Consider the following 14625-nt stretch of genomic DNA (forward strand, 5'->3'; position numbering starts at 1 on the left):
TGCTTTCATCTTGCCCATGTCCCACAGAGCCCATAACATGGCCTTTCTTAAATCAAAGGACACCTGTGCACTGCCGTGAGAGTTTCTTTTTTTCCCCATTTGTCTTTTTTCTTTATACTTTCACAATACATTAATCACCATAGCTTTTCAGGCCCAAAAAGTTAGTATTGACAAATATACTTTCGCTCTGAAAAGGGTTCGATTGGATGTGAGATTAAACGTTTTTTCCAGCATCAGCCAAAAATTAATAACTTAATATTAATACAACACGCTTGGTTTTTTCCACATCACTTGTACCTTGATTAAAGATGTGATGGTTTACAAAGACGGCTATGAAGCAGTAGCGAGGGTCGAGTAGAGATCGACACCACCTTCTTGTTTTGAGTTATTTTGTAAATTAGTGTTTCTCACATTTTTTGTGCTGGCCAACTTATGTTGGCTCCACTGTGGGTTATTTTTCAGCCGTTATCAATAAGAAAAGCACAGAATATTGGCATAACTGTGTTAGTAGCAAAAGAGTCTGTGCTGTGGCTGATTATGCATGTCCTAGATGGGCAACGGAGTTGGTGGACAATGACTTCTGATTCTGAGTTCCAGTTCAGTACATGCAAACAGTGACATTTTGTGATAGAAATACATTACAAACACAGTTGGACTCACGCAGTGTATTGATAACATGACAAGATGCGTGCCATATTGTATGCTAACCAGGAAATGTACATGAACCGAAGCAAAATTATGTACATGGAAACATATGCTAAATAACCACTGTGTACACTAACCAAGGTTCTGCTGTATGTGTAATGGAACAATTATTTCATCTACAGTCACTTCAAAGTTGGACCCTGGTTGGGAGCGAATAGATTATGACTAGCATACAAACGGCTGGATGTGTTGCATTTATGATTCACAAGTCAGTACAGTAAGACCATAATCAAACTAAATATAGTTACAGGAAGTTTATTATTGTTTTTTTATTGTCAGCTGATGATTTAAGTCAACATTTGCTCAATTTTGCTATCGAGATCCAGATGTTTTTTTTTTGTTTGTTTGTTTGTTTTATGATGATGCTCTTGTGTTTTGTCAGTGTGCCTTTGCTGAACCCCCCACCCCCCGTGTGGAACAGAGACGTCTTGTCACAAAGGTTGTACCCCGAGGTGGGGTCGTCAGGCATTTTCTTTTATTCTTTGTTGTGACACATGACTAGTGCCACTCGAACCTCGCCACATGATAAGGTGAAAAGCAGAAAATGTGAGCGTCATGACCTTTATTTCTCACTGGAATATGGCAACTCCTTGTCCATCCTTTTCCTATCCCTTTTCCATTTTAGATTATTTTGTAGAAAGCAATTAAAATGTACGTTTGTAGTTTTAGTTTGTGGTTGTGTGGAACTGCTCTACATCACAGCAAAACATGTTTCTGATATTGTTGGATTGTTTTTAGTTCAATTAATAAGAAAGAAAGCCACTGTTGTAGATTGGGTGTTAAGAGAACACAGAGCTCAAATCCTCAAATCCAGAATGCTCCAGTGACTCCCAACATTACTCCCAGATGCCAAAGGTCACGTTCTCCTGCCTCCCCACAGCCAACCAAGCTACCCAAGGTTCCCATCTACCTGCTAGAAACCCCTGCTGAGCATCAGATTCTCCAGAGAGCAGAGCACACACCCCCCCACAGACACACACACTTCTCCACGCCTCCATGGAATTACTTCCATCTGGCCTACTTTCCGCCCTCGCAGTATATCAAGTTGTACATTGCATGTTGTTTTTCTGTAACACCCTGAAATGCTCTTCTTTTTCATTGTATATCTTTTCTACTTTTAAACCACTAATCTCTGCATTTCTTATTGATCATGGCTACAAAATAACCAACACGAAACAAAAGAAAGTTGCAAGTACCAGCATTTTGATAAAGAAGGTGAGAAACGCTGTTGAATTCAAGAAATAACAAAAAACAAAGCTGGTGTCTGACCTTGCGCCTGTCAAAAATCAGGTCTACAATCAAGGTAAAAGTGATGTTTTTTTTCATTGAATCCTTTCATTTGTTCCACTATATTGTATAGTATTGTATAGACAGAGTGAAATATTTCAACAAATTTTGTAGTCATTTTGGTCATTATAGGTTTCAACTAATAAAAAAAAACACACACTTGAAGTATCTTGTAAGAAGTTCACTATTTTGAATTATGGTTTGCACTCTAATCAACAAATGCACTGCAAAACTTCCGGAGTTCTTTCATTGGTCTCTTAGTCTGAATTTAATTTCTGAAATCAAATAACTTTTACACAATATTCAAATTATTGGGATAGCCCTGTAGGAAGAAAGCATTTCAAATGTATCATTGGATCCTTCAGGCTAAAGCAAAATCAATTTGCATATTTTGGCATTTCATTGATCTGCTGTTTGCATGGGTTCTCATCTTATGGACTAGGATAGATGGGAATGTGGTTAATAAATATTATCTTATCTATAAAATCTATTTAATCTATTATCTATTAAAATATTATCTTTTTCGAGTGCAGAAGTACAAAAACAGCCATCAACATTGTCAGCTGAGGCATTATTAATGCAATTACAATTATTGCCCAGAGTGATGCCACTACAACCAAACTTCAGCACCGCTGTCTTCACTTTAAATCTTGTGTTGTCAGCTCTAAATCTACAATGAGTTGCATTGGCATTTTCAAAATATAAGTGTGAACATACTCTACAACAGGTTTTCATTCACTCCTCGAAACACACCTTCTTGTAATATTCCACACGCAAGTGATCATACTTGAGTCATCCTTTGTGCCTGGAAGCCCTATACTATCACACAATGAAAATGCACAGAAAACAAAGCATAATCATAATTGTTTAAATTATGTTTTTGTTGTCCATAGGTGTGAATGTGAGTGTGAATGGTTGTTTGTCTATATGTGCCCTGTGATTGGCTGGCAACCAGTCCAGGGTGTACCCCGCCTCTTGCCCGAAGACAGCTGGGATAGGCTCCAGCACCCCTCGTGACCCTCGTGAGGATAAGCGGTAGAAAATTAATGAATGAATGAAATCATGTTTTGTTGAAAGAGAAATCATATTTTCATTTTTTTCTGAGATTGTAAAATGCTCTGGAAATGGACATTCAATTGTTTTGGCTCAGCGACCACCAACCTAGTGTACAGGTGTGTACATTTAGGACTTAATCCAAAACATACACTAACTGGGGCATATACTAACTGAGGATCCACTGTATCACCCAATGATTACGCTGCAATAATTCTTACATTTTCTTATGCTTTTTATCACCCTTTTCATAATTACGTATTATGCAATGGAGAACCCCATTCACAAACATTTACTTATTCTTTCGTCAGTTAATCACGACAAGGTTTCAAGGCCAGTGATAAGGTCTGTTTATGTCCTGTTCTAACATAATGATTCCACGTGGAGCATAGTTTTTCTATAATTCCTCACATATTGTTAATCTTTGGCTTGGCATTGGCTGAAGCTGTGGGGCAGCCTGGTTAATCATCCACCAAACTTGTCACACCTAATTGTGGAGTTAAAGCATGAGCTGAGGGAAGTGTTGGGCGGAGAGGCATGCACAGGAAGAGACAAATATTTTAGATGAGGATGTGAGGTTCCTCTTCGAGATGCGTGCCATTTGGTTTGTGGTGTGCTTGTGCTTACATGTTTTGTATTTTGAGGTGGAGGATCATAATGGCCCACGTCAATCCACTCCTCCCTACAAGCAGCAGTTCCACTACATCATCACCAATAGTGTACTCGACTCTTTTTCTTTTTTAATCAGAACATTTTATGTCAGACATTGAGGCGTTTTGGCAGCTACCACCTTGACCTTGAATCTCTTGCATTTGTGTGATCCGAAATTCTATGTCAAAGTACCAAAACACAGATGCAAAGATAATGTGTAGGTCAGACAGATACCTTCTATTTATGTACTTTAATGATTAGAAAGTCAGTTTAACAGTTTATGTTTTCATCTAACTTCTGGCTATTTTATTATGTTTTCTTATGATGTCAATATTTTTAAGATTGCCATACATACATGCACTGGAGCACTCAGAGCTCGCCTAGAAGCTGGACATGTCCTTGCACAACAACCCTTCCGTCAGTCAAACTACCCCATTACATCGGGCATGACATTTAAAGTTGGGCGAAGAAGGCGGACAGAGTGTCCTTACCTCCTCCATTCTAGGCCTGCAGTAGAGCCCCGGTGTTGCCTCTGTAGATGAGTGTGTTTGTGTGTGTTGTGACTTTGGCCAGGCTTGGTCTGGCATAAGGACAGCTGTCACATCTCCATCCTGTCACTTGAGACACAGGAGATGCCAGAGGCCGGGGCATCAAGAGACACAAGAACGGACACAGGGAAAAATGGAGCTGTGCGTTTGTGTGTGTGTGTTCAGCCATGTGTCCGAAAGACTAACGGGGGATGAAAGACGTAGGGTGGCGGCCCACGTGAAGGGGTATGACCGGGAGGCACCCTCTAACCTTGATGTCCACATAGTCCTCCACACTCTTCCCCTGCTTTCTTAAATCCAGCCCTTGAGCAGTTGAGTCACAATCTCTAAGGGCAGGTAGTAAATACTTATTTAACATCCAACCATCTCCCCTGCAGGACTCCCTCTTTTTTTTTCCTCGCAAAACTCTGTCCTAGTGCTCAGCGCTCATTACTCTTCAATGAAGAGATTCTCTTCATTAGGATTTTTAAATGTTTGCTGCTAACTCTTTACATAAGCATGAAGAAGTCACCCTCCAGTGCATTTTGTTAAGAGGGCTCAAGATCTGTACATGCGCACAGAGATGCATTAATAGCCATTTTAGTGCTTTTATATCATAATAGGCTACCAAAGGGTCCCATTTGAATTTTGCTTTAAAGGTTTCAATAGGTTGTCCTTTCACACACGTCCTGTATAGATTATTGGCATTGCAGTGGCAAAATTATGGCAATCATAAGTAATTTGTGCTGTCAATTAACATTGAAGGGACATCTTGTTTCATGATATGTTGAAATTTGAGGGCATTTAATATTATAATAATATTATAATAATTTGGAGTGCACTTGAAATTTTCACTCAGATTTTCCACACCATTGGAACCTGCAGAGACCTTAGCAAGGCGAGTTCATTTATAGAGCACAATTCATACACAAGGTCATTCAAAGTGCTTTACAGCAAAGAAGGGTAAAAGCAGAGCTCTTTTAATATACTATATATTCTCTGATTGACAGGAAGCCTGTGCAGAGACCTGATCACAGGTCTAATACGGTCATATTTCCTGGTTCTAGTCAGGAGTCGAGCAACAGCATTCTGGATACTCTACATCTGTTTTATATGTTGGTCAATTACAATAGTCTAGCCTGCTTGACGCAAAGATATGGATTAGTACAAGGATGTTATATCTATATTATGTATGTTTTGGATGCCCTGCGATTGGCTGGCAACCAGTCCAGGATGGACCCTGCCTCTCACCCAAAATCAGCTGGAATAGGCTCCAGCATACCCCCGGAGCCATAGTGAAGATAAGCAGTATAGAACATTTTGAAACTGTTGGTTAAAGGTGGAATATAAATTCCATGGCTGTACATAATTACAATTTAGATATTTTTAACTTGGCTCTGATATTAACTGTAATTGCACCCTGAAAAAAAAAAAGTGATTTGCAGCGGAAATCATTATGGATGTGCCATTTGCATACAATTTCTGTTATACAGAAACTTTGGAAAATCAGTCATGATCGTTACTTTCTGTGTCCTCCGCCATCACATGCATTAATTAGGGTTGGAAGGGTCTTGAACGCATCAGCACACATCAGCTGCAAAGAAGCTAGGCCAGGGGTTGGCAACACAAGTGTCTGTGTGTTGTAACAGGTAAAATTAGAGCTTAAAATTCGTAAAAGCGTATAAGCTATTATGTTTTGCGACTCCAGACTACTTTTCTTGTGTTCGCTAGGGGACAAAATTGGTTGCAACTTGATAACATTGTAGTTTTCTTTTTACATGGATTTAATGCAAGATTTGTATATGTATGTAGAGTATATATGTGTATGTACATATGTTTTACTGAAAATGTTTTTAGAATTGGCAAAAGTTAAAAGTTAGTTTTTGCTTATTTGTTTCATTGATGCGATGTGACTTGTGACAGCTCTTTGCTGTCCGCTGGAACGAGATGAGCCTGAATCACTTCATGAAAAAGGTCTCCGCTCAACAGTGCCCTTGGTCTGACCGGATGAAGGCTCTGTACGAGCTGGACAATGTTCCTCCTCTGGCCCTCTCACCTTCATGTTAGTTCTCATCTGTCTGTGTTCTCAGTCCCAGTCCAAAGAAAGCATCTATTAAATCACCTTTAAAGACAAGAACGGGACTTGACAGCTACAAACTGGAGCAAAATAATCTCCTCCCAAACTACACTCCCACTGCAGCCCCACATCTTCATGCCTGTTCCTATCTGTCCCATATCGTCAGCGGCAGAAGCCGCTGGCACTGCTCTGAGACACATAGCAGCCCTTGTTTACTGAAGCAGACTATATTGATGTGAGTTGATTCCATCAGGCGACACTTTTGGATGCCACGTACCCTGCCATATTTCACTGTATCTCGTCTACTCTGTATGTTTTAGCCCCAAATTTATTTGGTGTTGTTATTTAAATGATCTAGTTCACATCAGCCATTTTGACCTAGAATTATATTTAAAAAAACAAGATATATAAAAAAAAAATATTAGGGCTTTCAAAGTTCCGTATTTTGAAGCGCGATTAACATACACACATCCTGTTGGACCCTCAGCCAATGGCGTAGCTCAAGGAACCGCAGCAGTTGATGTAGATCGCAGAGCTATAAATAGGAACAAATATTGAGCAGAAATGTACAAAAACCAAGTTATATGTGTTGCTGCATGTGAGTTGTCACGAAGTGCATCGCTTCTGGGAGAGAAATTACTTGCCCATTGCTGGTATTTTTTTTTTAATTGTCATTCGTACAGCGGCACTTTGGCATACAAGTGTCCCAACTAACAACTTCTGCAACTGCTAGTGAAATTTGGGCTAGGAGCTGCTAGTTACTGGCATAGCCGGTTACCGTTAAGCTACAATAGATGTTAGCTAGAGAGAACTAGTCACCGGGAAACATACATACATTATAGCAATATTCATTCATTCATTCATTTTCTACCGCTTATCCTCACGAGGGTCGCGGGGGTGCTGGAGCCTATCCCAGCTGTCTTTGGGGCGAGAGGCGGGGTACACCCTGGACTGGTCGCCAGCCAATCACAGGGCACATATAGACAAACAACCATTCACACTCACATTCATACCTATGGACAATTTGGAGTCGCCAATTAACCTAGCATGTTTTTGGAATGTGGGAGGAAACCGGAGTACCCGGAGAAAACCCACGCATGCACGGGGCGAACATGCAAACTCCACACAGAGATGACCGAGGGTGGAATTGAACTCGGGTCTCCTAGCTGTGAGGTCTGCATGCCAACCACTCGACCGCCGTGCAGCCCCTTTATCGCATTATAATTTAACTTATTTATTATGGATTGTGCAAATTTATGACGGAAAAAATATCAAATTAAAAGCACTAACCACCATCCACAAGAGCCTGGTGTTTATTTTTAAGAGAGGTTGTGCACCACAAATACTATCCACATTAGCACTCAATAAGGTCATAAGCTCTTACCTTGATGCATTCTCACATAGTATCAGCATTTGGGAGCAAATATGAGGTGAAAGAAAAAGGTTAAAAATACAGTAAAGCAGCATGTGAGATTATAGGTGTGTTCAAGGACTGTAAAAAAAACTGTGGGACAACACTTGTACACTAAAATTTCACTGAGCAAATTTCTTCATCTGCCTGCTCAAGCTAGTGATTAGTTTGGTTTTGGGATCAGCAGACCAAAATATTTCCAATTAGCTCTTGGGCTTGATCATGTTGGGAGCTTCTTTGCCGCAAACTGGTGCACAGCGCCTCCGTCCATCATGTATGGTGGTTAGATTTCCTCTCACCATGGCGAACAGCGATTTTAACAAATGGATGAGTTCAAACCATCTGTAAGACATTTGATTAACGCTGCAGAGCCTTTGTCAAGAGAGGGAGAGAGAGCCCATAATATTTCATGTGAAACTGCACTAATGACAGTCCCTTTAGAAGTGGGCACGCTCTAGGAAATATATCACACAATGAGAAACTCAAACCTCTGAGAGGCAGATGAGGGTTTTAGTACACAGCTCCGGGTGGCCTCTGTATCCATCTCACACGATTCGATTGGTACTCCCAGTCATCAGCTCACTCTCATGTTGCAGATGTTGAAACTAATGTGGCATGAAACAAAACAGATGTTCTCTTGTCCTCTCTACCACCAATAATATTTTGGGACTTGCACACTATGTATGTGTCACTAATGTGACTCGCTTACAAGCTCATTTGTAGGAGCCATTCAAGTTCTTCCGTACCAAAACCATCGAGCCATGCCTTTTGGGTCCTTGTTTTGTGCAGCGGGCTTTCCTCATATTGTTGGAGACAAGGGATTGTTTACAATGTATTGGCAAGATGGAGGCTTTAGGGTGAAATAAAGGATGTATTCAAACTCCCAAATGATTAGTGTTTTTATTTCAATTCAGCATTATCGTTAATGCGGCCGCATAGTTGATAAAGTGTTGGCATAGTCAGGAGATCAGGAAGATCTGGGTTTGAATGTCCGCTTGGACGTCGCTGTGTGGAGTTTGCATGTTTTTCCCATGTGTGGGTTCTCGGGGTTCTAATTCATCCCACAAACATGCATGTGAGATTAATTGCCGACTCCAGATTATCCATATGTCTGTATGAATGTGAGTGTGAACAGTTGTATATATATGTGCCATATATATATATGTGCCAATGCCCTGCCATTGGCTAGCGACCAGTCCACGGTGTATGTATGTACCCCACCTCTCGCCCGAAGTCAGCTGGGATAGGTTCCAGCATGCCCCCCCAACCCGAGTGAGGATAAGCAGAATAAAAAATAGATGGAGTATCATTAATGCTCTTAATGCACACTGTTTTTCTGACCCCCCTCATTCAGTTAAGGTGCAGAGTGGCCTTTTACTGTAGCCAACCTAATATAACATTATTTCAAAAATAAAATAATGTATATAGTGGATGAAATATGTATTGTATGTAATGTATTCATGTCATCTCATCCCAATTTCAGTCTATAGTTGTCACTGCCTCCAACGTGTCCTTATGGTGGCTCTCAATGGTCTGTGCATTGTTTTGTTTTTTTTTAATAGATCTCAAGTGTTTTCTTCGAACGTGGCGTGTGCACTTTCAGGCCCCGTTCTGTGTATACACAACCTTAAAATAATCAGCCCTCTAGTCTTTTAAGTGTGGATTACGACCCAAACACTCATCTGTAATGGGTGTAGCACAATGAAATAAAACCTTTGTTAATGTTCTTTCTCTAGGATACAGCACTGGACCCTGGAGAGGATGTGGCCCTTCTGTCGGTGAGCTTTGAGGATGCTGAGGCTACTCAAGTTTTCCCCAAACTTTACCTTTCCCCAAGTATCGAACAGTGAGTATATCATTTTCAACAACTGATTATTTGTATTTAGCATATATCAATATTTTGTTTCAGTTTTTTTTTCTTCAGGGAAGGACATTTCACAAAATTCTGTTGATCAACTCTGCGTAACATTAACACAACATCAATTAACTGATTAATTGCATCAATTTTCTACAGATTATTGTGTTCTGGGTCACAGGTGAGTTAATCATTAAGGGCCAAAAATGTACATGACATTCATTGATGAGCATAAACTTCTTACAGGAACGATACATGCATTTCAAGTGACCCATGTCCTGTAGCACCATATTTACATTCACTTAACGCATGAAAGAACCCACATACGCAGACTGCCGTGAAGCATACTCAAATTGTACCACTTGGAAACACAAAACTGAACAGATCGAGCAGATGGATAACACACAGCCAGCATCTCAGCCTAACAGGTGACCGTGGGTCTGCAAACATCTGGATAAAACAAATACAGTACATGTGGGTGCACATGCAAAGGATGGGGTACACAAAAACCTGACAGGAATATTATAGTTTTATTGAGTTGCTCTGATATTCACTGCAATTGGATCCTGTAAAATGATGTGTGAGTCGTTATTGATGTGCTGTTTGCTAAATATGCACACAATTTCTGGTACACAGATAATATCTACAAAGTACAGGAACCTTAGAAATCCAATAACAATTGTTATCTTTTGTGTTGCCGCTATCATGCTCATTAATTAGCATGTGAAGCACCTTGAACGCCTTCTGGTTTTGCGTCCAGTACACACCAGCTGCGAAGCAAGAAGCTAGTATTGTTATGGGGCAAAATTACTCCAATGTGAATAAGTAGTTAATTATGTATTATGTATGTCTAAAATAATGTGATGTCAATATATATTGTTTATTGTGAGCTTTCTTAGGGCATGCATAAATTGCTCAATATTAGCTGCGGCTGCATTCTTGACTGGGTGCTTTGCGTTGATGTGGTGGGCTAAACTTGAGCTGCTTTGTTGTTATGCAAACTCTTTACAAAAAAGGCATATTAAGGATTATTAATGGTGTCATAAGGGCTTTTGTGGAATGTAAATTTCCCATTCATTGCAGCGGCAATTCTCATATGCGCCTCCATTTTCACTTCTCCTCACCGCTCCTCACCTTGCCCTCCAAAGTACAATCAGCTGATGTTAAACAAGCTCAAACCATAATAGACAATGATCATAAATCTAACAATCAAAATCTAGAAAGGCAATTTGCATGCAGAAAGTGTAAAATTTGAGATTAAATATAAGATTAACAAAATTTTAATAAAGCACCAAGAATGATTGAAATGAATTAGTTGCAATTAATACACTAATATATACATAAACATAAATATACATGTTTGTGTTCAATTCCAGTTAACATGGATAAAATATACACCACACACCTCTGCATCACATCATGAATTTGTGCCTGTATTAATAATTGCCTGTTTTATTCTACATCGATAGACCATAATATATGTTTGTGTTTATCGTTTGTCGCTTGTTTATCGTTTGTTCAAAACCAGGTGTCCTCTCATTGAGGGTGTGTGTGTTTGTGAGAGAGAGCCAGGTATGGTCTCACTCTGACCTCGGGGTCTCACGGTCGTGGCTTTCGTGTTCAGAATAATCTCAGCTTGATGTTTATTTACAAGCACACGCCCCGTCACACCAGGTTAACAGACCTCTGCCCCTCCCTGTTCGCCAAACAGCACCACCGCATGAACTCTCCTTCTCTTCTCTGTGCTGTCCTGCTCCTCTTCAGTTGCTTTTACAATATCAGATGGACCCTCTTTTGTCTCTGACCACTCTCTAATGTATAGCTTCATTTTTGTAGGTCATTGAACAGACACATGCTCATGATGTCCATTATAATGTGATTAACTCCACATGCAGCGACAGTAACATAACATAACATAACATAATTATACGTATTTGAAAACATGCAAGATATTATACGGCTTCATGACCCACAACCATTAGATCGTAATTAACCATAATGTAGCACAGCTTCCAAGATATCATATATATACTATTTTATTAAATAATTTACCATAATTAGGTGACAAATAAGAGGTATTTATTTTCTTTATATTGTTTTATGGTACAGTGGTGTAGATCTGCAGTGCAATATAAAGCTAAATTTTCCCTCCTTTTTTGCGTGCGGCTGTCCTTGATGAGGTGGCTAGTGAATATGTATTAAGTTCCGCATTGCTTGCACTCGGAGCATACATGTTTGTATGTATGTTACAGGAGCTTTTTGCTGTGGCGCTCAAGCTTTTCCTCTGCCAGTTGCATGAGGAGAGGAGACAGAAGGAGGCTAAAGGCAGTATGGTGCAGCGTTTGAACTGAAGCTCTCTGGCGCAGGAGTAGAAAAAAGGGTGGTTGACGGCGCTGCAGCAGGGGGTTTTGATAAATGAGGAAAGCAACAGTGCAAATGCAGACGCTCCATAGTACCACATTGAGCCAAACTCTCATTTGCCAACCTCCTCTTCCTGCCTAATGTTGCTTCTTTGTCTAAAGACATTTGCACATATGCATATCAAGGCCCTCTATGAATATACCCAGCTACATGCTTTTGTGCACCTTTTTGTCAGCTGTGTGGGAGTGTGTTAATTCATGACCCGGGGCGGCTTCTTCACTGTTGTTTAAAAACAAATGATTGCATGTGTGTACGAGTTTGTGCATAACTGCATTTTCCGTTATTCATCATGGATGCTCCCTAATTTCACATGGGAATGTGAGTTAATACGCCTTTTACGTACATGTGTTCATGCAAATCTGTTGCCCTGTTTGTTTCCTGGCATGTCCTTGCTGACCCTTTTTAGTTTTGTGTAGCATGCTCATTATCGCTACATTGGCTCTGCTGAAGAGGAAAATGTGTTTGTCTGCGGTATTTTTCCAGCAGGGTTTTTGATAGACAGCGACATAGAGCATTAACTCGACTTGCTTTTTATGTTAAATAATGCTAAATTCCCATCAAATCACCTTTAAAAAATGTTTGAATCAGTTCTTATTTAGTGGTTTTAGAAATCGGGCTGCTGCAGCTTCTATCTCAGTCATGATATTACAACAGCAACTTTATGTATTCAGTGTCAAAATGTTTTAGTTTATTTGCATCTTTGTTGTCTGACCATTCATCCTGCTTTTTTTTTCCACCAGCATCCATCTGTCCTTTCGTGTTACCCTGTCTGCCTTGATTCTTACCCAAAATTTGTTTCCAGTTTCTAACTGTTGCTCCCTCTGTCTTATCTCGCCACCCCCCCCCCCAACCGCTTCCTTCCCTTTTTTCTACACGTCTGCAGCTTGTCTCCTCTTTCGCCATCTCTCTTCGTTTTCTATCACTCCCTCTCCTCCGCTGATCCCTCTGGCTGATCCTCAAAGGGAAATGAGTGAGTGAGTGGGACTTAAAAGCAAGAGAAGCACTGTGCTCTACCCAGCAAGGTCGTCGCTCACTCGACTGAAACACAGAAAGGAAAGAAGTTTAAAAAAAAAAGCAACACACTGGAGAGGAGAACATTTCCCAGTCTCTCTCATTTTCTCTTCCTCTCACCTCTCTTCTCTTCTCTCCCATCACTTCTGGGTTGTTTGATAGCTTACTTTCATTCTCCTTCGGCAGAGGCTTGTATCTAAGCGCTCCGAACAAAAACTTGCCCCCCTGAGCTACAGCATTTCTATTCCCACTTGCTCCCTCTTTCTTGCTCTTTCTAACTGAGTTTTCTTCCGCTGTCTTCAAACAGCCCTTCGCCGTAATGTTTTCGGCCTCACAGAACAGCAAGGGAAGAAACAGATGCTGAAGTAGCCTGAAAGACACCCACATTTTTACCAATATTGCACTGTGTATGAGGCCTGGTGCATCGGCTTGTTTCTTTGATGGGGACTGTATGTGCTTCTTTTTCCGTAGCAATTATTGATTTTAAAATGTCAACAAAATGTTCACCTTGCTTAAGATTCATTTGTTACATAATGTTTTATCGGCCACCTTGAAGGAACGATACAGTGAAAACCCATGTTCCATGCAGGCGAGATGTGCTTCCTAATAAAGGTAGACATTTAAAAAATGTGAGGAAAAACAAGGCAGGTTGCGGAGGCGTCTTTGGGTATTTGTCTTCAAAAGAAATTGAGAAGGTGGTAAAATTAGTATTGTATTCTAAATGGGACTCTCCATATTCTACAGCTTCACACAAAATGACATTCTTGTCGATTTTGTCATCACGAGGCAGCTGATTCCCAAACACAACATATTGTATCTGATCTACTAAGATCCAGAATAACAAGCTAAATTGTGTGAGCAAACTAAAAAAAAAATGCACGTACAATTAGTGGGCATGTTACAGGTGATCTACGATGGCTTGTGCAATTTTTTTAAATGTGCAAAAGTGAAACAGACTATATAATGTATCTGGTAACAGTTGTCATCACGGAGTTTGGGAGAGCAGAGTTCCCATAAACGGAAAATGAGGTTTGGATCCATGGAATGTCTTGGTGGATGATTAATACTCCAGCAGAGACATCGCTGGCATTATTTCTAATGTCATTATCAACATTATTTCTTTTTTTTTTCATTATTCCTTGTGAAAAAATTATCCATTTTAGAATTGATGAGAAATAATTAATTGGCATTCGACCAGCATCACGTAATAGGTTGACTTGAGCGTCACAGTGTAGCATGAGTACGGCATCCTGAGGTAAAAATAGCACATCATTTTAAAGACATAAATATTGTCTGTATATTATATATATGGGTATTGGGAACAGATTAATTGCGTTTACATTATTTTCTGTGGGGAAATTTTCTTATAGTTATAGTCCATTGTGCTTTGAGTCTGACCCTCTGGAATGGATTCATGACATTAACTAAGGCATCACTGTACATTGTTCATTTTCAATCCTTTATAAACAAGAATTGTTTGCACAAGTTCAATTGTTTTGGGATTTTGTCTAACTTGAGTTTGGCTAGGTTCAAAATTACACACATAGGCTCAAATTTAGCAAATGTAATCTCACACCCAGACACTTTCTGTAGCTGTAAGCAAGCTTCTTATGCATCATTGTGGACG

At 40.0% G+C, this 14625-nt stretch overlaps 1 protein-coding gene across 4 annotated transcripts in view; it reads left to right on the forward strand.

Moving 5' to 3' along the window:
* Window positions 1–14625, forward strand: part of babam2 (BRISC and BRCA1 A complex member 2) — a 98431-nt gene that overhangs the window by 61376 nt on the left and 22430 nt on the right. For all 4 annotated transcript variants that reach the window (XR_009132327.1, XR_009132329.1, XR_009132328.1 and 1 more), the window contains one exon: window positions 9448–9557. Coding sequence is in view for 1 of the 4 variants with exons in the window: in XM_058089944.1 (XP_057945927.1) it covers window positions 9448–9557 (110 nt within the window). In the remaining 3 variants the exon portion in view is untranslated. The remainder of the gene's footprint in view (window positions 1–9447; window positions 9558–14625) is intronic.

Source organism: Doryrhamphus excisus, chromosome 13 (assembly GCF_030265055.1).
Source record: "Doryrhamphus excisus isolate RoL2022-K1 chromosome 13, RoL_Dexc_1.0, whole genome shotgun sequence".
NCBI lineage: Eukaryota > Metazoa > Chordata > Actinopteri > Syngnathiformes > Syngnathidae > Doryrhamphus > Doryrhamphus excisus.